The 22,985-nt window shown below is 41.0% G+C and overlaps 1 protein-coding gene and 1 long non-coding RNA gene across 5 annotated transcripts in view; one reads left to right on the top strand and one right to left on the bottom strand.

Moving 5' to 3' along the window:
- LOC110532106 (intermediate filament family orphan 2) overlaps positions 1-13,659 on the bottom strand; it is a 42,110-nt gene extending 28,451 nt beyond the window's left edge. For all 4 annotated transcript variants that reach the window (XM_021615723.3, XM_090184332.1, XM_021615725.3 and 1 more), the window contains exon 1: positions 10,430-13,659. In XM_021615723.3, the coding sequence (XP_021471398.2) occupies positions 10,430-10,965 (536 nt within the window). In that variant the 5' untranslated portion in view covers positions 10,966-13,659. The remainder of the gene's footprint in view (positions 1-10,429) is intronic.
- LOC110532110 (uncharacterized) overlaps positions 11,154-22,985 on the top strand; it is a 15,476-nt gene continuing 3,644 nt past the window's right edge. Inside the window, exons 1-2 of the long non-coding RNA XR_002474808.3 lie at positions 11,154-11,567; positions 16,217-16,332. This is a non-coding gene — a long non-coding RNA (uncharacterized LOC110532110). The remainder of the gene's footprint in view (positions 11,568-16,216; positions 16,333-22,985) is intronic.

Here is a 22,985-nt window from a genome sequence, read left to right as displayed (position 1 = left end):
ATAGCATTCTAGACGCTTCTGTGCTTCCAACTTTGTGGCAACAGTTTGGGGAAGTCCCTTTCCTGTTTCAGTATGACAATGCTCCCGTGCATAAAGCGAGATCTATACAGAAATGGTTTGTCGACATCTGTGTGGAATAACTTGACTTGCACAGAGCCCTGACCTCAACCTAATCAAACACCTTTGGGATGAATTGGAACGCCGACTGTGAACCAGGCCTAATTGCTCGCCCTTACTAATGCTCTTGTGGCTGAATGGAAGCAAGTCCGCACAGCAATGTTCCAACATCTAGTGGAAAAACTTCCCAGAAGAGTGAAGGCTGTTATAGCAGCAAAGCAAACCAACTCCATATTAATGCCCATCATTTTGGAATGAGATGTTCAATGTTGTTGATCATGTAGTGAATAATCTTCAAAGAAAAATGTTACTGAAAACACAAAATTAAGCATACCGTCTTCTTTTCGATCTGCAAAGTTGCCTTTGGTGTAGGGGACCTTTTTTGAATGTGTGCCATCATATTGTTTAACTACTGCCACCCACTCAGTAAACTAGCTAGGTCAAAACTGTAGTTCAAAAAGTTTAAAGCGCCTGCATAAGCGTAGCTGATTATACAGTATATATGACAATCGGAAACATTCATTTTCAAAGTACATGGAACGTGATATCAAGCATTCCACAGATGGTAAATTCCTAACACATCTATATTTGATGACTCACAAAGACTCCAAAATAGGATGGGGGTTGAATTAAGAAGTGCTGCCTCCATCTCACTCTGCAGGATGGCCTGGGGTGGGGAGGGGAGCATGGTGGTTACACAGACAGACACCAATCCCATTAGGAGGCAAGTCCTTGTGCCGGGAGCCAGGACGCAGTGCTGGCTAGACTCCACTAACATTAACAAAATAACACATCCATCCCTAATATCACCATCCACTGGATGAGGATGGGGCATGTGCTGAGGGTTAGAATATTGGTCACTCTTAAGAACCATCTGTAATATTTCAAGCCACTCTGACAATTTCAACAAATAAAATATAGGCTACGCCTTTTTGGAAGAATATGGGATGTGTTTAGAGGAGGCAGTCATCAGGTAGTTTGCACTGTAATATCTTATGTTTCCCCGAGTTGTGGCTGAACGACGACACGGATAATATAGATCTGGCGGGATTTTCCATGCACCGGCAGGACAGAGAAGCTACATCTGGTAAGACGAGGGGTGGGGGTGTGTGTCTAACAGCTGGTAACAGCTGGTACCTCAGGTTTTGCTCAGGTATTGCTCACCTGAGGTAGAGTAGCTTATGATAAGCTGTAGACCACACTATCTACCAAGAAAGTTCTCATCTATATTATTTGTTGCCGTCTATTTACCACCACAAACTGATGCTGCCAGTAAGACCGCACTCAACCAACTCTATAAGGCTCATCCAGAAGCGGTGCTCCTAGTGGCCGGGGTTTTTAATGCAGGCAAACTTAAATCCCTTTAACCTCATTTCTACCAGCATGTCACATGTGCAACCAGAGGGAAAAAAACTCTAGACCACCTTTACTCCACACACAGAGACGCATACAAAGCTCTCCCTCGCCCTCCATTTGGCAAATCTGACCATAATTATATCCTCCTGATTCCTGCTTACAATCAAAAACTAAAGCAGGAAGTACCAGTGATACGGAAGTGGTCAGATGACGCGGATGCTACGCTACAGGACTGTTTTGCTAGCACAGACTGGAATATGCTCCGGGATTCATCCAATGGCATTGAGGAGTATACCACCTCAGTCCTCTGCTTCATCAATAAGTGCATTGACGACGTCGTCCCCACACGGTGACCGTACGTACATATCCCAACCAGAAGCCATGGATTAAAGGAAACATGCGCATTGAGCTAAAGGCTAAAGCTGCCGCTTTCAAGGAGAGGGACAGTAATCCGGACGCTTTTAAGAAATCCAGCTATGCCCTCAGACAAACCATCAAACAAGCAAAGAGTCAATACAGGATTAAGATTGAATCCTACTACAACAGCTCTGACACTCGTTGCATGTGGTAGGGCTTGAAAACTATTACGTACTACAGTTTTTTTGTTATTATCTTGCTTGCTCTTTTCTGTACCCTATCCAGTGTGGCTTGCTGCTTCTTTGTGCAGCCCATCAGCAACACACTGGCATACGCCAGGCATGGTCAGAACAGAGTGGTGTCGATGTCCACAAGGTCATATTTGATTATATCAGCGGTGGATGAAGGGCTGGTTGAATAAAAATAAAAATACCTTAAAACAAATAGATTAATGTCTAATTCTGGTGCAATTTATATCTATAGGCCACATAGAGTTTCCCCCCCATTATTTTAGGCTATCTGGCATTAGTGCGTAAGTCTAAACTTTAGGACCAGACTAAATAGTCTACACGCCAATCGCAAAATGCTTTGGGAACAGGCAGATAAAAAGTTAACGTCAACCCACGGAGGCAAAAAAAAGTCCATGTCGGTGTTTAATTCAATAAGAGTAACGCTGCGAATGGAGAGTTTAAAATAAAGAGAAGGGAGGGCCAGAAAAGTAATGTTTGCGAAAGATTTGGTGAAGTGGTAAATGAAGATGATGGCAGTGTTATGTTATGTGTGATGATTGTGAGGCGCTTTACAAATTTGACAGTCACAAGACGGGGACTTCAAATAAGCCCATGGCACGTCAACGGGACTGTAACCTACTGTTTGGATGGGTTAAATGGAAACTTAAATCTGGACACTGACTGCAGGTCTATAACCTCTCGCATAGCCTTAATATGTACTCCTTAATAATTAAGAATTTCTTGAGGTAAAATGATACACCAAATGTAGGCAAAATGTTGACTCAGGAACAGGATTGGAGAAGTATGATTTATTTATTTCAGCATCTTGAGAGAATGCCAATGTGCAATTAGATACCATCTGTAGAGGTGCTTTCTTTATCAGCATAATAAAAGGTGATAGTATTTTAACCACATAAAACATGCATCCAAACTGAACTGAAATCTGGGGTCGTGGGTCGTTTTCATAGCTTTCTATTTCCTTACAAGTGGTCAAACTGATGTAATTTGGGAATTTTGCATAGAAAATCTTTCCCGCTTTTGTACTGTTACATTTCATCCCTGGTCCCTAAAATGTCTATGCTTCTCGAAAGAAACAGAGATTACAGAAAAAAACTAGAGATGTCAACTACTGTAGATTTAAGCATTCATTCTATCGATTTATGACATTATTCTGGTGAGCAAGGGTTTATTTAGTCATCTAGGGCAACATATAATGACAGAAGAGAAGCTGCATGTACAGTTGAAGTCGGAAGTTTACATACACCTTAGCCAAATACATTTTTTTTTCACAATTCTTGACATTTAATCCAAGTAAAAAAATTCCCACGTCAATTAGGATCACCACTTTATTTTAAGAATGTGAAATGTCAGAATAATAGTAGAGAGAATTATTTATTTCAGCTTTTACTTCTTTCATTACATTCCCAGTGGGTCGATTTACACTCAATTAGAATTTGGTAGTATTGCCATTAAATTGTTTAACTTGGGTAAAATGTTTTGGGTAGCCTTCCACAAGCTTCCCACAATAAGTTGGGTGAATTTTGGCCCATTCCTCCTGACAGAGCTGGTGCAACTGAGTCAGGTTTGTAGACCTCCTTGCTCGCACACGCTTTTTCAGTTCTGCCCACAAATTTTCTATAGGATTGAGGTCAGGGCTTTGTGATGGCCACTCCAATACCTTGATATTGTTGGCATTTTGACTCACCACTTTGGAAGTATGCTTGGGGTCATTGTCCATTTGGAAGACCCATTTGCGACCAAGCTTTAACTTCCTGACTGATGTCTTGAGATGTTGCTTCAATATATCCACAGAATTTTCCATCCACATGATGCCATCTATTTTGTGAAGTGCACCAGTCCCTCCTACAGCAAAGCACCCACACAACCTGATGCTGCCACCCCCGTGCTTCACGGTTGGGATGGTGTTCTTCGGCTTGCAAGCCTTCCCCTTTTTCCACGAAACATAACAATGGTCATTATGGCCAAACAGTTCTGTTTTTGTTCCATCAGACCAGAGGACATTTCTCCAAAAAGTATGATCTTTGTCACCATGTGCAGTTGCAAACCGTAGTCTGGCTTTTTTATGGCGGTTTTGGAGCAGTGTCTTCTTCCTTGCTGAGCGGCCTTTCAGGTTATGTCGATATAGGACTCTTTTTACTGTGGATATAGATACTTTTGTACCTGTTTCCTCCAGCATCTTCACAAGGTCCTTTGCTGTTGTTCTGTTGATTTGCACTTTTCGCACCAAACTACGTTCATCTCTACGAGACAGAACGCGTCTCCTTCCTGAGCTGTATTGTCACGTTCTGACCATAGTTCTGTTATTTTACCTTTGTTTTAGTATGGTCAGGGCGTGAGTTGGGTGGGCAGTCTATGTTGGTTTTTCTATGTTGGTTTTTGAGTTCGGCCTAGTATGGTTCTCAATCAGAGGCAGCTGTCAATTGTTGTCCCTGATTGAGAATCATACTTAGGTAGCCTGGTTTTCAGTTTTGGGTTGTGGGTATTTGTCTTCTGTGTCAGTCGCCACACGGGACTGTTTCGTTCATTTCACGTTTATTGTTTTGCATTTCGTAGTGTTCAGTTTATGTTTTAAAATAAACATTATGGACACTCACCACGTTGCGTTTTGGTCCTTTGATAATTCTCGCTTCTCCTCAGAAGAAGAGGGGGACGAGGTTCGTTACAGGTATGACGGCTGCGTGGTCCCATGGTGTTTATACTTGCGTACTATTGTTTGTACAGATGCACGTGGTACCTTCAGGCCTTTGGAAATTGCTCCCAAGGGTGAACCAGACTTGTGGAGGTCTACAATGATTTTTCTTGGGTCTTGGCTAATTTATTTTGATTTTCCCATGATGTCAAGCAAAGAGGCACTGAGTTTGAAGGTCGGCCTTGAAATGCATCCACAGGTACACCTCCAATTGACTCAAATGGTGTCAATCAGCCCATCAGAAGCTTCTAAAGCCATGACATAATTTTCTGGAATTTTCCACCCTGTTTAAAGACACAGTCAACTTAGTGTATGTAAACTTCTGACCTGCTGGAATTGTGATACAGTGAATTATAAGTGAAATAATCTGTCTGTAAACAATTGTTGTAGAAATAACTTGTGTCATGCACAAAGTAGATGTCCTAACCGACTTGCCAAAACTATAGTTTGTTAACAAGAAATTGGTGGAGTGGTTGAAAAACGAGTTTTAATGACTCCAACCTAAGTGTATTTAAATTTCCGACTTCAACTGTGTCTAATTACAGACACGTTGACTAACAAATGCCTTACCAAAATGTCAGAAATTATAAACAGAAACCTTTCTAAATTAGGCAACAAAAAAATCCTGCACCCCCTGTCCAAAAATGGTTCTGCCGTCTCTGACTGTACTCTACAGTGTATTTTGTATATTAGCGGGTTAGGGTGGGGTGCAGGCCTCAGGTTTTCACTTTATCCATATAGTTGGGTGGTTATGGATTAGTTATTAGCAATTGCAGGCGGGTGCAGGTGAACAAACAGCTAACCCTCGCACCACTATCGTGTTCATTAGGGAGACCTTTAAAAACAGAGTGAAACAGGGCTGTACTACCTGAACATTACAATTCAGTTGCTTGAAAGCATTGAGACAATTTTAATCCTAATGAATATCAACAGGATTCAAACAAAACAAAAAAAAAAACATTTCAAGGGTACAACATCAACATCAAACACAACTGTGTATGCACTTTGAACCTGAAATTCACTGTTCACGGGTCAACATTTCCACTCCAATGCCCTCTTTGTCAAATAAACCTAATTGGTAGCACTCACAATAACACTTTGTCATCCAAGTCAGCTCATTCTCTCAGCACTCTTTATTTTTAAAACACAGGCTTCTCTGTTTGTTGAAACAATGGGCCCCTGTTAAAGCTTCACAAAGTTAATGAGTGGAACACACCACAACTCTGAAGTATATATGGCTCCAAACACAAACAAAGCCCAAATATAGGCCATTTAGCAGATATTTTTATCCAAACCTTAGCGTAGTGTGTGCATACATGTTTGTATTGTTGAGTCCAATGGGAATTGAAACCGCGAATCTGGCATTGCAAACCCCATGCTCTACCAACTGAGCCACACCACCATGTTCAGTTTGGCACGTCATATGCCAATGGTTTGTTAGCCCATACAGTTACGTCAGAAACTACATTGATGAATGCCCATGCATTGCATAACAACTAGTATTCCACAATCCAAGTTTATAAATAGGACCTGTATCCTGGTTATTCCTATTGACGGGCACCATGAACACCCATTGGTCAATTAGGTTTGAAACATCAGGGGCACAGAGAGGGAAAACAAGAGACCCCTCGTTCATAATATCTGATTAATACACCTCAGTGTGTTTATGTGTGTGTGTCCTTAATGCTTTAATAAATAGCCTCTATTATGAAAAAAAACATGTGAAGGACAATGGCACTGGATTTCCTACCCAGGGATAAATAACCCTGAGAATGCATTCCACTGGAGAATGACAGGGCAAGGGGCACTTGAGCCCAGCAGAGAGGCAATGGGATACTTCTACTCCTCCGACCTCCTATATTATTCCAGACCTATCAGAGGAAGCATGGGTCAGGGTGGAGTGAAATGACCTGCGACCAAACCTGTATGAGAGTGAGAGACGCCGATTATGGCCGATTACATTGCAATCCATGAGGAGACTGCGTGGCCGGGTGACCACCTATTACGCAAGTGCAGCAAGGAGCCAAGGTAAGTTGCTAGCTAGCATTAAACTTATCTTATAAAAAACAATCAATCTTAAAATAATCACTAGTTAACTACACATGGTTGTTGATATTACTAGTTTAATTAGCTTGTCCGGCGTTGCATATAATCAATGCGGTGCCTGTTAATTTATCATCGAATCACAGCCTACTTCCCCAAACGGGTGATGATTTAACAAAAGCACATTCGCATCAGGGTATATGCAGCAGTTTGGGCCGCCTGGCTCGTTGCGAACTGTGTGAAGACCATTTCTTCCTAACAAAGACAGTAATTAATTTGCCAGAATTTTACATGATTATTACATAACATTGAAGGTTGTGCAAAGTAACAGCAATATTTAGACTTAGGGTTGCCCCTGTTCGATAAAATACGGAATGGTTCCGTATTTCACTGAAAGAATAAATGTTTTGTTTTCAAAATTATAGTTTCCAGATTTGACCATATTAATGACCTAAGGCTCATATTTCTGTGTGTTTATTATATTATAATTAAGTCTATGATTTGATAGAGCAGTCTGACTGGGCGGTGGTAGGAAGCAGGCTCGTAAGCATTCATTCAAACAGCACTTTCCTGCATTTGCCAGCAGCTCGTCGCAATGCTTGAGGCACAGAGCTGTTTATGACTTCAAGCCTATCAACTCCCGAGATTAGACTGGCAATACTATAGTGCCTATAAGAACATCCAATAGTCAAAGGTATATGAAATACAAATGGTATAGAGAAAAATAGTCCTATAATTCCTATAATAACTACAACCTAAAACTTCTTAACTGGGAATATTGAAGACTCATGTTAAAAAGAATCACCAGCTTTCATATGTTCTCATGTTCTGAGCAAGGAACTTAAACGTTAGGTTTTTTACATGCACATATTGCACTTTTACTTTCTTCTCCAACACGGTGTTTTTGCATTATTTAAATCAAATTGAACATGTTTCCTTATTTATCTGAGACTAAATTGATTGTATTGATTTTTTATATTAAGTTAAAATAAAAGTTTCAGGCCTCCCGGGTGGCGCAGTGGTTAAGGGCGCTGTACTGCAGCGCCAGCTATGCCATCAGACTCTGGGTTCGCGCCCAGGCTCTGTCGTAACCGGCCGCGACCGGGAGGTCCGTGGGGCGACGCACAATTGGCCTAGCGTCGCCCGGGTTAGGGAGGGGTTGGCCGGTAGGGATCTCCTTGTCTCATCGCGCACCAGCGACTCCTGTGGCGGGCCGGGCGCAGTGCGCGCTAACCAAGGTTGCCAGGTGCACATTAAGAAGCAGTGTGGCTTGGTTGGGTTGTGTATCGGAGGATGCATGACTTTCAACCTTCGTCTCTCCCGAGCCCGTACGGGAGTTGTAGCGATAGTAGCTACTTGTTACAAAACAACAATTGGATACCACGAAAATTGGGGAGAAAAACAGGGTAAAATTCAAAAAATAAATAACAATAACAAAATATATATAAAAATCGTCTGATTAATCGGTATCGGCTTTTTTCGTCCTCTAATAATCGGTATCGGCGTTGAAAAATCATAATCGGTCGAGAAATTGCCAAGAAACTGAAGATCTTGTACAACACTCCCTTCACAGAACAGCGCAAACTGGCTCTAACCAGAATAGAAAGCGGAGGGGAGGCACCGGTGCTCAATTGAGCAAGAGGACAAGTACATTAGAGTGTCTAGTTTGAGTAACAGACACCTCACAAGTGCTCAACTGGCAGCTTCATTAAATAGTACCGGCAAAACATCAGCCTCAACATCAAAGGTGAAGAGGTGACTCTGGGGTCTCCCACTCCTCTTCCTATTCTGGTTAGTGCCAACTTGCGCTGTTCTGTGAAGGGATTAGTACTCAGTGTTGTACGAGATCTTCAGTTTCTTGGCAATTTCTCGCATGGAATAGCCTTAAAAAATGTTTTTAATTGAATATCTACATGGTCGCTGAGAATGGGCTTCTGTATGCCCATGTAGATATTCCATAAAATATCAGCCGTTTCCAGCTACAATATTCATTTACAACATCACATTGTCTACACTGTATTTCTGATCAATTTGATGTTATTTTAAAATGGACAAAAAAAAAGAAGCTTTTCTTTCAAAAACAAGGACATTTCTATGTGACCCCAAACTTTTGAACAGTATGTAGGGTCAAGAACATTTACTGTATTTTCAGTAGCATAATATGGTCAGATGATCAGTGAATTGTTTCTCGTGTTATGGGTTGCACAAAAGGCTACTACGGCTAGGCTACATTTTGGTGTTGGGGTAAATTGTGTATCATATTCAATAGTTCTGGCATATATATATATTTTTTATTTTATTTATTATCCAACGTATAGTCCCTTCCACTCAGTAAGAACATACTTTCATGACAGTCTGGAATTGCAATTTCGCTAGGAATCCTTGTTTTTCACTCCCTTGAGATAGAGAGCACGAGAGCGAGATAGAGAGAAAGAGAGAGTTGGGTGGGTGGGTGGGTGAGTGAGATTTTGGGCTGACGAGTGTCTGATGGCATGCTGCCTTTTCATTCCCAGTCCAGACAAGAACAAATGGGTAACATCCTCAAGGCAAACTGCCTCATACTGTTAAAGAAGCATTCCTCAACTTTTCAAGCGTAAAAATAGCATGACTCACATCCTCTGATTATAATGGGAGGTACTTCTCACAATGAGGACAGAATTCCTCAGAGATGAGAATGTTCGCTGTTTAATTTCCTTAGGATTAACTGTGAAAACTGATAAGGCACACTATAGTTCCTCTAGAACCGTGTATATTTGGGTACTGTGGAGGTACCCCCCCGCCCCACACTTTCTTACCTAATTACAATATTTTTCAGCCTTTCTTTATGACAAACATTTTGTACACTTGCTGATGTATTTTTAAAAATCAATATACAAAATATGGCATGGGTAGAAGATACAGACTCAACCTTTTGAGGTACTAACTGACATTCAGACTTGTGTAATAACATTGGAATTACACTAGTTAAAACATTGTGTTAACATGTCCCATAGTAACTGTGTAATGGCATAGTAGTGGGAATAGGAATGCTATTATTTGGTGCACATAGTGAATTCAGGGTTTAGGGATTGTGTTCTAACTGTCAGACCAACACCATAGCCATTGCACCAAGGGGCTCAAACCTCTTAACGAAGTTCTAGGTGTTGTAAGGTTAACTACCAGTCTCATTTCTGAGAGCACATCATGCGCTTCACTATTACAAAACCCTTTCGCCTCTTAACAATGAGGCATGATTACATTGGCCTACCAACATAGCCACCCCACTTCTGACACTAATGCAGCATATCAGGGAGTAGCCAAAACAGAATTTGTTCTTAACTGACTTGCCTGGTTAAATAAAGGTTAAATAAAAAATCTATTCAAAAAAAGTTGAACCTGGGACCATCAGCCAAAGTCTAAGGCATTACACCAAGAAGCTCAAACCTCTGAACCGAAGGTCTATTGCTATGTAAATGTAATAACGTAAGCAACACCTTGTCAACAACTTGTAAACAAGTTCAACAAGTTTCTCAACAACCTGTGAAATAGTCTGAGTTAAAACATATCAGACACGTGGACAATGGCTTGATTGTCAATTTAACAATTTAAAGTGCTAAAAGAAAGTGACATCACTTACTTTTTTCTGTACTCATCTCTATCTCTTTTGACTTTAGCCAACACATTGTAAAGGGCTCGCAGTTCAGGGGTGACGGTGTCGACTTGAATTCCAACACCATCCGGCTGCATCCATGACACCCCAGGGCTGTGGATAGTCTCGATTCGGTCCCCAAACCTCCTTGTGTGGGTAAAGCTCCATATCGTACCGGGTACCCGTGGCCGAGCCAGAAAAAAGTCCAAATAGCCCGTTTGGGTGGCTTGTTCTCGGCTAAAGTAGGCTCTGTAGCGGGATTGCTCTAAAGCTTGCTGTAGTTGATTTTCTAACAACTTGTTTCTACGCTCCAATTCATGAACTTTAGCTAGGAAACATCGAAATCGCAGGTTAAGGGTTTTCAAGGCATGAATGTTGGAACCCAAATCGTTCCGTAGGGCACTAGACACCCTAGCACCAGAGGCTGGCGCTCCTACTGGGAACGCAGAGGCACCCGAAGATGGCAAAGCCTCAGCAAAGACCATCGAATTCATAATTTTGTTTGAGTTAAATGAGCAATACATTCCACTGAAAATGTTCCCGGTATTCTGAGGGGTCAACTTCAACTAGCGTACTACTGGATTTTTCACCCCCGCCCTACCGTAAAAATAGGCCAATCCTCCAAGCTGAGGTCCGCGATGAAGTGATTCTTTGAAATTATTTTATGCGTCTACAAATCTTGCTGTGAACGCCGTGTCACTGTGTTATCTTAGACAAAGTAGGAACGTAGACACGACACAAACATAAACGCCATATGTCACCTTCTTCATGATGCTGTTGACGTGAATGCATCTCCATGCAAAACGGTTTACTAGGCTATTCTGATAGCCCTAGGCTATGTAGCCTGCGCAACTTCTCTGTCAATTGCTGCTGCTAGTTTTTCCAAAATCATTCGCCTTCATTCATTTGTTCTGCGACACCCATCCTTTTTTGATAGTCGTCCTAGCACTGAACCAGATAGCGTTACCGCCGAAATGCATGAAATCAAGGATATGTCTACTGTCCCATAGCTGTGTTCCCGTTACTGGTATCATGTTACAGCCAAACGAAAACACCCTCTCCGCTCCTTCGCCCCGCACTCTCTTCTACAATCTCCCCTGATACACCCTGGATTGCTGATGTATTGGTAAGTGAGAGGCTCCGAAGCCACCAGTCGGCCATATTGGCACTTCCCAGAAAGTGCAGTCCTCCATAAGAATGAATGGAATTCTACAGTATTTCAGTAGAGTACCACAATATGAGTCATAATACACATAAAACCTAGGCTAGCAGTCAAACACGGAAATGTTTCCAATCGTTTTTCCACCATTCATTTTTCCCATAGGGGATTTTAAAACCACTTCAAATAAGGTCTGTCTTTCATGTAGGCTTACCCTGGCGTGATGTTTTGATAACAGTGTAAATCTCTCACTTTTATCAATATATTTGCCTGTATTTACCCCCGAAATGAAATGATAATTAGCCGCTAATGTGGCTATCATAGAATTACACATCCTCAGCAAGCTTTGACATCATAACTCAAGGCAGTGTTGCAGTGTAGGAACAAATTCCACATTTCTCCATGCAAACTCTCATCGACAAGTAGAAAGTAACCTAGCAAGTAGAATAACTAGTAGATATTATAGTGTTTTTGTAGTTTCTCGTTTAAATAATTTATATTGTGTATTTCTCCTTTGTATTGTTTCGCATTTTTCAAATGACCTATCTTAGCATTGTTTAATTACTATAATTTTTTTACATGACCCTGGCCTTTGTAGCTAACTAGTTAACCTTAGGCATCTCCGTCGATCAGAAGCAAGTATGGTTCAGTGCTATATACCGGATTGTAACCACTATTTTAATAAGCACACATGCATTTTATAATTTTCCGACCTCTGTAAGCGAGAGGCGTTGCTGGAGCCGTGTAATAAGGTAAGTTCTGTTTTCTAGCTGCTAACAAGCTATTTTGGGTAGGTAAAAGATCCGTGGTTAGCTAGCTAGGTGCTTATGAAAATTTGCTAGGTAACCACCAACTGTAGTTACTTGCCGCTGTTAGAGAATTTCCAGTCATCTGGTGATTTTCAGTACCTATACTGTTCTCTTTGAAGTAGAAAGAAGAATTGATATAAGTTTAAATATTAGACATGTAAAAAATAAAACGTAAGCAGAATCCGTGTGGATGAGGCAAGGTAGACCAACAAGACGTGACTGGTCTGGGCCATATCTGATCTTGTGAAGGCAACATTGGCCTGAACTTGTGAAGACCTTTGGACAGGAACATTAGCTAATCAGTTATAGGCACCATTAGACCTGCAGTAGGTGTGTGCATGTCTGTGTGTAACGCCACCAATAGAATCTATGCCCTAATAGGAAAGGCAGCAAGATTAGGGTGGCCAAGGCTAGAAGGTATCAATAATTTACATGAAAGGGGGGTGACAATGTTATGTAAGGGTAAGACTGTATAAAAGCAAAGTAATGAGAATGGTGAGTCAGTTCTTCCATGGAATTGCTCGGCTGTGTTACTTTTTGTAATAAAGTCTATTTGAATTCACAAGCACCGGCAGCTGAGAAATATTTGATTCAATATTTCCACGACACCGCACATTACCTTCCTTACAAGTAAAAGGAAACCAGCGTAGACTAGCATAATGACAGTTGTTAGCTTTTTATTATTGACAAATCCTTTGTGAGCTAGCCAGCTAGTTAACGTTAGCTCATGGTTCATGTAGTCATATTTTTCCACATGGTGAGATGCTAGCTAACACTTGCCCAGGGCAGGGATATTTAGTTAGCTAGCTAGTGCTTCTACACCTGGCATTGCTTGCTGTTAGGGTTTTTAGGTTGGGTTTCTGTACAGCACTTTGTGAAATCAGCTGATGTAAGAAGGGCTTTATGAATACATTTGTTTTGATTTGATTAGTTAACTTGCCGTTCGTGTAGTCAGACTTGCTTGCTAATGCAAGCCCGACACTAGGGAAAGGATAGTTAGTTAGCTAGCATTTTCGCCACGTAGAAAAGTCTGACTACATGAACGATGAGCTAATATTAACTAGAAAACTAGATAAATATGACCTGGTGTTAGTTAGTTAGCCACCTTGGTTGGCTAGTTAGCTACATTAGCTACATACGTTGCACCGTATCATCGCCGTGTTGTCAGACTTTCTCAACAGACGGTGAAATGCTAGCGAATGTGCCTAATGTTAGCGATTAGCGCTATCTAGCTAACATGAAATATCCCTGCCCTGACAGACTAACTAGCATGTGGGATCTGGGGAAATGTCTTACACAAAAGATGAGCTAACGTAACAAGCTAAATGTTAGCTAAATATCCCTGCCCTGGTGGGCTAGCTAAAATTTCACCACATGGAAAACTCTGACGACACGAACAGTGAGCTAACCTTAACTAGCTAGCTAAATATCTCTGCCCTGGTGGGTTAACATCAGTTAGCATGTCACCATGTGGATAAAAATGTGAATTAGTATTAATTTAAGGTTTATATAAATGATAGGTGTGGACAATCCTGTTACTCTGGTTGTGTAAATTGCTGTCTTCACATACCTCTCTACCTAATTCACCACTTGCACATCACTTGTTCTACCCCCACCCTCTGTACTCTGAAACTTGCATGTTCGTAACGAGGTGTCTCTGTTCCGAACAAAGTCTCTCATGTCTATTCTAAGAACAAACAGTTTTTAGTACTCACAGGAGAACACAGAGGACTCAGAATATTTAGCCACCTCATCCAGTAGATATTGGGTGGTTCGACACATTGAGACAGTTGTGGTGGATTAAGGAAATGTAACAAGGTTAGGCTACATAAGACAAGCCCCAACTCAGAATCAATGGGCTCTCAACGAATCACCTATGGGTGGGTCGTTGACCAGCTCCATTATTGCAATGATTAATCAATATCAAATAAAGATTGATTGTTTGAAGTAATGACAAAGTCTCTCTCACTTGATTAGAATTTTCACGACACTAGCCTGACGCAGCAGTGAAAGTTTACCTTTACTAACATCGCATTCCACAGATTTAGGACCCGAATGTTACCCAGTCTAGTAGAAATTGTGGTCTACTGGCTCGGGTGGCCAGTGCCCAAAATCCTTAAATTCCGTCTCTGCATGTCAGTCCCTATCAGATGATCCCCCTACCACTGTTGGTCCTCCTCAGTGACCTCTCGGCTGAGGGTTTTAACTTTCTTCTTGAGAATTACAATCAGAGGTACAGTCGTATAGCTCATCGCAAGACTTCACCTCTTCAAGCAAATAGTACCCTAGACTGTCCTGATCATCTAGTTGAGCATTCCAGATAATTCCTCCATCCCAGCAGAAATGTCCCATCCACATAGTAGTATTTCAGATGTGCAGATAGACCAAAGCCCAGTCTATTTTCCCCATTACTATAGTCAAGTCTGTGGGTGATGGTACTTTAATATAGATGTTACCATTTTAGTTATCAACCTAGCAACAAATTCCCCCGTCTTTCACACGGGTGGACCGGAAACCCAGTGACAACACTTAGGTCTGGTGCTGACATTTTCTGTTGGGAAAGAGAAATAGCCCTGTATTTACCAGAAACGGTATCTCATCCACCATGGCAGAAGAGGACGATCCAGACACATCCACCATGTCAGACGATGAAGTACCAGGTCCCTTGGCCGTTGCAGAATGTTTTCACTGAGGTGTATCGTGAGGAAACATTGGTGCTGTTGAAGGTTCTACAGGAAAATCAGCTGTATACCCGCAACAGGTATTCAGCATCACAGCTGTCTAATAAATTACTTAGGATGGGAACAGGACTTCCACATGTTCAACATTGTTGTTGACTACTTGGAACGTTACAAGGACCGTGTCGTATACTTTGCCAAGTGGAGGGTTGAGGTGCTGTCATTTGAGGATTAAGTGTTCATGGAGTTTATGAAGTTGGGTCACAGCTACACCAACTTGTACTTGGCTCAACTATTCTGTTGTAGTGCAAGCAGTCAGCAATGTAATATCATCACTTTTATTCACGTGATCCACAAGCTTTTTTTCATTAGCATCATGGCGACTGTTACAAGTCAGGAGAAGAACCAAAGGTACTTGTCTGCTTCTTTTCAGAGGTCCAGCAAAAACTGGAGGATGGTCATTGACTGTACTGACATAGAAGTTGCTACTCCAGGTCAGATGGACTTGCAGATGCAAACCTACTCTGTGTACCGTTCAATGCGCTCCTTCAAGCTACTCCTGGGAATTGCACCTAATTCGGTGATAACATACTGCAGCGATCTGTATTCAGGACCAGTGTCGGACAAAGCCATTGTCCAGAAGTCAGGGTTTGAGAAGATCTTCACATCTGGAGACATGATTTTGGCATACAAAGGTTTCTTGATCCAGAGCTTAATGCCTGCAGGAGTCACTGTGAACATTCCTCCATTTCTGAACCCCGGGCAGGTTAACAGAGATGGATCTCACTCACAAAAGACATATAGAGAAACAGGATCCATGTTGAGATGGCAAATGCTCAACGAAAATATTTCAAAATCCTGAGATTCAACCCACCTTATCTGCGTTGTTATAGTAATGTGCTTGTGCAGACTTGTAAACCTCCAAGACCCACTCATCAGTGAAGTAGCTGTTGATTGGGAAAACAAGAACAAACAATGAGGCACAAGGATTGGGTGTTGAGGGACCACTTGTCTCATTGTCCAAGGTGTGTTTGTGTTATGATAAACAATGCATTTCCTGTACAGATAAAGATGGTTATAATGCATTGGAAAAAAACAACCACTGACCAAATGTCTCTTTGTTTTCCAGTCCAACAGGAGTGCATCCCTCAAGCCATCCGGTGCATGGACATCCTGTTCCAGTGCGATGCGAGGGTGACCGTCCAGTTGTAGAGACGACAGCAGATCGAGCCTGAGGACAGACCGGTCAGTAACCCATCAAATATGATACAATAGTTTACAACAATGAATTTGAAGATATATCTGCAGAGTTTGTTCGTCAGCTAGCTAGCCAAACAGTTTTAGTGGAATTACTAACTTCCAATATTTAAAAAGGTTAAGGAAAAAGTAAAGGAAAAGCAATGGCTGCATGATGTTTAATGCCACCCTCAGCAAGGAGATCTGTCAGAAGTGATGGCTCTCCCATCCTTAGATGCTCTCTCTCTCAATTCAATTCAAGGGGCTTTATTGGCATGGGAAACATACGTTTACATTGCCAAAGCAAGTGAAATAGATAAACAAAAGTGAAATAAACAATAAATGAACAGTAGACATTACACTCACAAAAGTTCCAAAATAATAAAGACATTTCAAATGTCATATTATGTCTATATACAGTGTTGTAACAATGTGCAAATAGTTAAAGTAAAAAAGGGAACATACAACCACTACATATGGGTTGTATATACAATGGTGTTTGTTCACTGGTTGCCCTTTTCTTGTGGCAGCAGGTCTCAAATCTTCACCTAATAGATAATGGGAGTTGATCAAAATTAGGATTCTTTTCAAATTATTTGTGGGTCTGTGTAATCTGAGGAAAATATGTGTGTTTCTCTAATATGGTCATACATTTGGCAGGAGGTTAGGAAGTGCAGCTGTTTCCACCTCATTTTGTGGGCAGTGTACACATGGCCTGTCTTATCTTGAGCCAGGTCTGCCTACGGCGGCCTTTCTCAATAGCAAGGCTATCCTCACTGAGTATGTACATGGTCAAAGCTTTCCTTAAGTTTGGGTCAGTCACAGTGGTCAGGTATTCTGCCACTGTGTACCCTTATGTTTAGGGCCAAATATCTTTCTAGTTTACTGTTTTTTTGTTAATTCTTTCCAATGTGTCAAGTAATTATCTTTAACGTTTTCTCATGATTTGGTTGGGTCTTATTGTGTTGCTGTCCTGGGGTTCTGTGGGGTCTGTTTGTGAACAGAGCCCCAGGACAAGCTTGCTTAGGGGACTCTTCTCCAGGTTCATCTCTCTGTAGGTGATGGCTTTGTTATGGAAGGTTTTGGAATCGCTTCCTTTTAGGTGCTTGTAGAATGTAACTGCTCTATTCTGGATTTTGATAATTAGCCGGTATCGGCCTAATTCTGCTCTGCCTGCATTATTTGGTGTTTTACACTGAGAATATTTTTGCAGAATTCTGCATGCAGTCTCAATTTGGTGTTTTTCCCATTTTGTTTTTTCCAATTCTTGGTTGGTGAGCGGACACCATACCTCACAACCATGAAGGGCAATGGTTTCTATAACTGATTCGACATAATTGGTATGTCAAATTGTATGTTCCTTTTGATGTCATAGAAGGCATCGTCTCTCAGATCGTTCACAACTTTGTGGAAGTTACCTGTGGTGCTGATGTTAAGGCCGAGGGAGGGCTGTCTCTGTCTCTCTCTCTCTCAGCATGGCACAGACAGTTATAGAATGTTCTCACTCCATCTCAGCAGAAATGTCCCATCCACATAGTGATTTTTTCCCTTCAGCTCAGCATTCTTAGGAAAACCTTTGCCACAAGTGGTGTTCTCTGTATTCCTACTGTAGTGGCATAGTGTAGAATATGCGACATCTCACAGACATGTTAGCTAGTTAGCTACAACATACATATATAGTTACTCCAAGACGAATACGAGTCATCAAGCCAAAGTCTTTCCTTCACTCTCTGACATTATTGTCAAAACATTTCTACAGTTTTGCACCTAATGAGAGGCACTGAGGCTAGTTAGCTAGATTGCTAACACAACTAGCTAGCTAAATTTAGCTTGTGGTGGTACTAGCTAGTTATGGCCGAATCGGTCACCAAATAGTACTGAACAACACTGCCTCGGTTAAAGCTGCAACGTGCTTCCTGTTAAGTTCCGTTTTTGCTTCTTTTACTTTTGGGGTTTTGTACACCAGCTTCAAACAGCTGAAAATACAATATGTTTAGTTAAGGAAAATATATTTTACAGTGGTTTGGAAGCTGTTGGGAGAAAAAAATAATCATATCACTAAAATGTATTGAACTCACTTATTATCGCAAATGTCAATGAACTGTTGTATTCATTTCTCAAGTTTCATCAGGAAAAGGTCAAATACTTGTAACGAGCATATCTGCCATTCTGTATGAAGAAATGTTTCCTACCAAGTCCTTTGCACTGGTGTTCCTGGAGAAACTCTTGCTTGGTTGGTAGTGGGACAGGAGGGATGAGTCTGAGTCTTTGGGGGTTGTTGGCACTGTGTGAAAACATAAAATAGAAATAGTTACTTCCGTAGTACACGGAACAATGTAATGTCGTATTCCAGTATACACACACACCACTGTATCCTGTGCATTTGCCAAATAAACATAGATTTAGATTTTTGATAACATAATATTGATGGAATATGGGTCAATTATAGTGAGAATGTACGCACCATTTATTAATTTAACCATAACATACGGGCCATGGTCTTACCTGAGAGAGGAGGTACAGTGCCTTGCGAAAGTATTCGGCCCCCTTGAACTTTGCGACCTTTTGCCACATTTCAGGCTTCAAACATAAAGATATAAAACTGTATTTTTTTGTGAAGAATCAACAATAAGTGAGACACAATCATGAAGTGTAACGACATTTATTGGATATTTCAAACTTTTTTAACAAATCAAAAACTGAAAAATTGGGTTTGCAAAATTATTCAGCCCCCTTAAGTTAATACTTTGTAGCGCCACCTTTTGCTGCGATTACAGCTGTAAGTCGCTTGGGGTATGTCTCTCAGTTTTGCACATCGAGAGACTGACATTTTTTCCCATTCCTCCTTGCAAAACAGCTCGAGCTCAGTGAGGTTGGATGGAGAGCATTTGTGAACAGCAGTTTTCAGTTCTTTCCACAGTTTCTCGATTGGATTCAGGTCTGGACTTTGACTTGGCCATTCTAACACCTGGATATGTTTATTTTTGAACCATTCCATTGTAGATTTTGCTTTATGTTTTGGATCATTGTCTTGTTGGAAGACAAATCTCCGTCCCAGTCTCAGGTCTTTTGCAGACTCCATCAGGTTTTCTTCCAGAATGGTCCTGTATTTGGCTCCATCCATCTTCCCATCAATTTTAACCATCTTCCCTGTCCCTGCTGAAGTAAAGCAGGCCCAAACCATGATGCTGCCACCACCATGTTTGACAGTGGGGATGGTGTGTTCAGCTGTGTTGCTTTTACGCCAAACATAACGTTTTGCATTGTTGCCAAAAAGTTCAATTTTGGTTTCATCTGACCAGAGCACCTTCTTCCACATGTTTGGTGTGTCTCCCAGGTGGCTTGTGGCAAACTTTAAACAACACTTTTTATGGATATCTTTAAGAAATGGCTTTCTTGCCACTCTTCCATAAAGGCCAGATTTGTGCAATATACGACTGATTGTTGTCCTATGGACAGAGTCTCTCACCTCAGCTGTAGATCTCTGCAGTTCATCCAGAGTGATCATGGGCCTCTTGGCTGCATCTCTGATCAGTCTTCTCCTTGTATGAGCTGAAAGTTTAGAGGGACGGCCAGGTCTTGGTAGATTTGCAGTGGTCTGATACTCCTTCCATTTCAATATTATCGCTTGCACAGTGCTCCTTGGGATGTTTAAAGCTTGGGAAATCTTTTTGTATCCAAATCCGGCTTTAAACTTCTTCACAACAGTATCTCGGACCTGCCTGGTGTGTTCCTTGTTCTTCATGATGCTCTCTGCGCTTTTAACAGACCTCTGAGACTATCACAGTGCAGGTGCATTTTTACGGAGACTTGATTACACACAGGTGGATTGTATTTATCATCATTAGTCATTTAGGTCAACATTGGATCATTCAGAGATCCTCACTGAACTTCTGGAGAGAGTTTGCTGCACTGAAAGTAAAGGGGCTGAATAATTTTGCACGCCCAATTTTTCAGTTTCTGATTTGTTAAAAAAGTTTGAAATATCCAATAAATGTCGTTCCACTTCATGATTGTGTCCCACTTGTTGTTGATTCTTCACAAAAAAATACAGTTTTATATCTTTATGTTTGAAGCCTGAAATGTGGCAAAAGGTCGCAAAGTTCAAGGGGGCCGAATACTTTCGCAAGGCACTGTAGGTAAATATTCTAACTCAATGTAATTGAATATTCATTTCTCAAGTATACTCAAAATACTTGTAACGAGCGTAATGTCTGCCATTCTGTATGAACAACGTTTCCTACCAAGCCCTTTGCACTGATGTTCCTGGAAAAACTCTTGCTTGGTTGGTAGTGGGACAGGAGGTCTCTGTGGGGGTTGTTGGCACTGTGGGAAAGCATAAAACAATTTGTTACTTAAATAGTACACAGTACAATGCAATGTCATATTCCCTTATACACCCCACTATATCTTGTGAATATGCCAAATAAATGTTGATTGAGTGAGAATGTACACACCAACACAGGATTATCCATAATGCTGGCCCTGACCAACCAGGAAATTGCCCCTCACTATAGCTGCACTTCTCCACATGACCAGACTTCTAGTGGTCTTTTCCACATGACCAGACTTCCAGTGGTCTTCTCCACATGACCAGACTTCTAGTGGTCTTTTCCACATGACCAGACTTCCAGTGGTCTTTTCCACATGACCAGACATAGTGGCATTCTCCTCATTAGTGCTCATCCTTGAAAAATGCCATAAGGTCTGAAATAGACATCAAAGTGGACATACTGTACAAACAATTATCTAGGCTAAGTAAAACATATATATATATATTTGATCTAGCCTACTGATCTAGTGCTCTGCTAATGAGCTAGCTAAAGTGTTGTCAGTGGCTAACTAAGACAGAGAGAAAGGGGACAGAAGAAGTCCAATACTTTATATTGATTAAACTCACCTTGTCCGAGAGAGAATTACACAGTTATCCAAACTTCGTGCCATGGTAAGTCTGCACCAAACACATACTTAATTTGAAGTGTTTCTAAAATCCCCTAAGGGAAAAATGAATAGTGGACAAATTGATTGGAAGCATTTCCGTGTTTGACCACTAGGTTTTAAGAGTATTATGACATTTTCACTGTGGTGCTCAATTAAATGTTTCAAGGACAAAATTACTTTGTCATTTTTTTTTGCAGTGTGGACAGTAACTTCAGAACTTTCAAAAAAGTATACTTTAAGGATATATATATATATATATATATATTTTTTTTTTCTTCCCCCAGACATTATGCATCTCCAGTCCAAAATTACATCTAGAATCAGCTTCCTATTTCGCAACAAAGCATCCTTCACTCATGCTGCCAAACATACCCTTGTAAAACTGACTATAGCCTTTAACACTCTACTCAGCAAATTGGATGCAGTCTATCACAGTGCCATACATTTTGTCACCAAAGCCCCACATACTACCCACCACTGCGACTTGTATGCTCTCGTTGGCTGGCCCTCGCTTCATATTCGTCGCCAAACCCACTGGCTCCAGGTCATCTAAAAGTCTCTGCTAGGTAAAGCCTCACTTTATCTCAGCTCACTGGTCATCATAGCAGCACCCACCCGTAGCACGCGCTCCAGAAGGTATATTTCACTGGTCACCCCCAAAGCCAATTCTTCCTTTGGCTGTCTTGCTTCCAGTTCTCTGCTGCCAATGACTGGAACGAATTGCAAAAATCACTGAAGCTGGAGACTCATATCTCCCTCACTATCTTTAAGCACCAGCTGTCAGAGCAGCTCACAGATCACTGCACCTGTACATAGCCCATCTGTAAACAGCCCATCCAACTACCTCATCCCCATACTGTTATTTATTTTTGCTCCTTTGCACACCCCAGTATCTCTACTTCACATTCATATTCTGCACATCTATCACTCCAGTGTTTAATTGCTAAATTGTAATTATTTCGCCACTATGGCCTATTTATTGCCTTACCTCCCTTATCTTACCTCATTTGCACACATTGTATATAGACTTTTTCTATTGTGTTATTGACGGTATGTTTGTTTATTCCATGTGTAACTGTGTTGTTTGTGTCGCACTGCTTTGCTTTATCTTGGCCAGGTCGCAGAACTTTTTCTCAACGAGCCTACCTGGTTAAATAAAGGTGAAATAATATATATATATATATATATATATATATTCATTTTTATGTTTAAGATTTTTCACAGCGGTTTAGATACAATGATTCTCTACACTGTACATTGCTTGTTTTGTCGCAAACTGAAATTAGGCAAACTATTACAATTTTAGCAACCAGGAAATGGCGGAAAGATTTATGCATATTTAAACTTTAAGGTGTCTGTAATAGAATAAACGTGGCAAAAAATAAATGTAGATATTACATGCATTTCTATAGTTCCAAAATGTTTTTACAATGGTGGGGGAGTGCCAAGATGAAAGCCCGGTGGCTTCAAAACAGCACCCACTGGTAGTCATCTAGTGCATGTATAAATCATTAATCTTATCTACAGTATGTAATAACCACATTTGTGCATATAATTCAACTATGGGAATTTTAACATAAAATATTCATAAAAGCGTGTATAGGTAGCCTAAATTGTAAACTGTTAATTTTTGTTTAGTTTATACAGCTGTTTTCAGTTTCAGAAAGTAGCTTATCACTAAAAGATTAACCGCATAGGCCTATTCATATGAGTTCAGCAAC

Source organism: Oncorhynchus mykiss, chromosome 9 (genome assembly GCF_057628025.1).
Source record: "Oncorhynchus mykiss isolate SJ-2025 chromosome 9, ASM5762802v1, whole genome shotgun sequence".
In the NCBI taxonomy this organism is placed as follows: Eukaryota; Metazoa; Chordata; class Actinopteri; order Salmoniformes; family Salmonidae; genus Oncorhynchus; species Oncorhynchus mykiss.
Note: the sequence above shows the minus strand (reverse complement) of the source record. Positions and strands in the feature narration are given on the sequence as shown.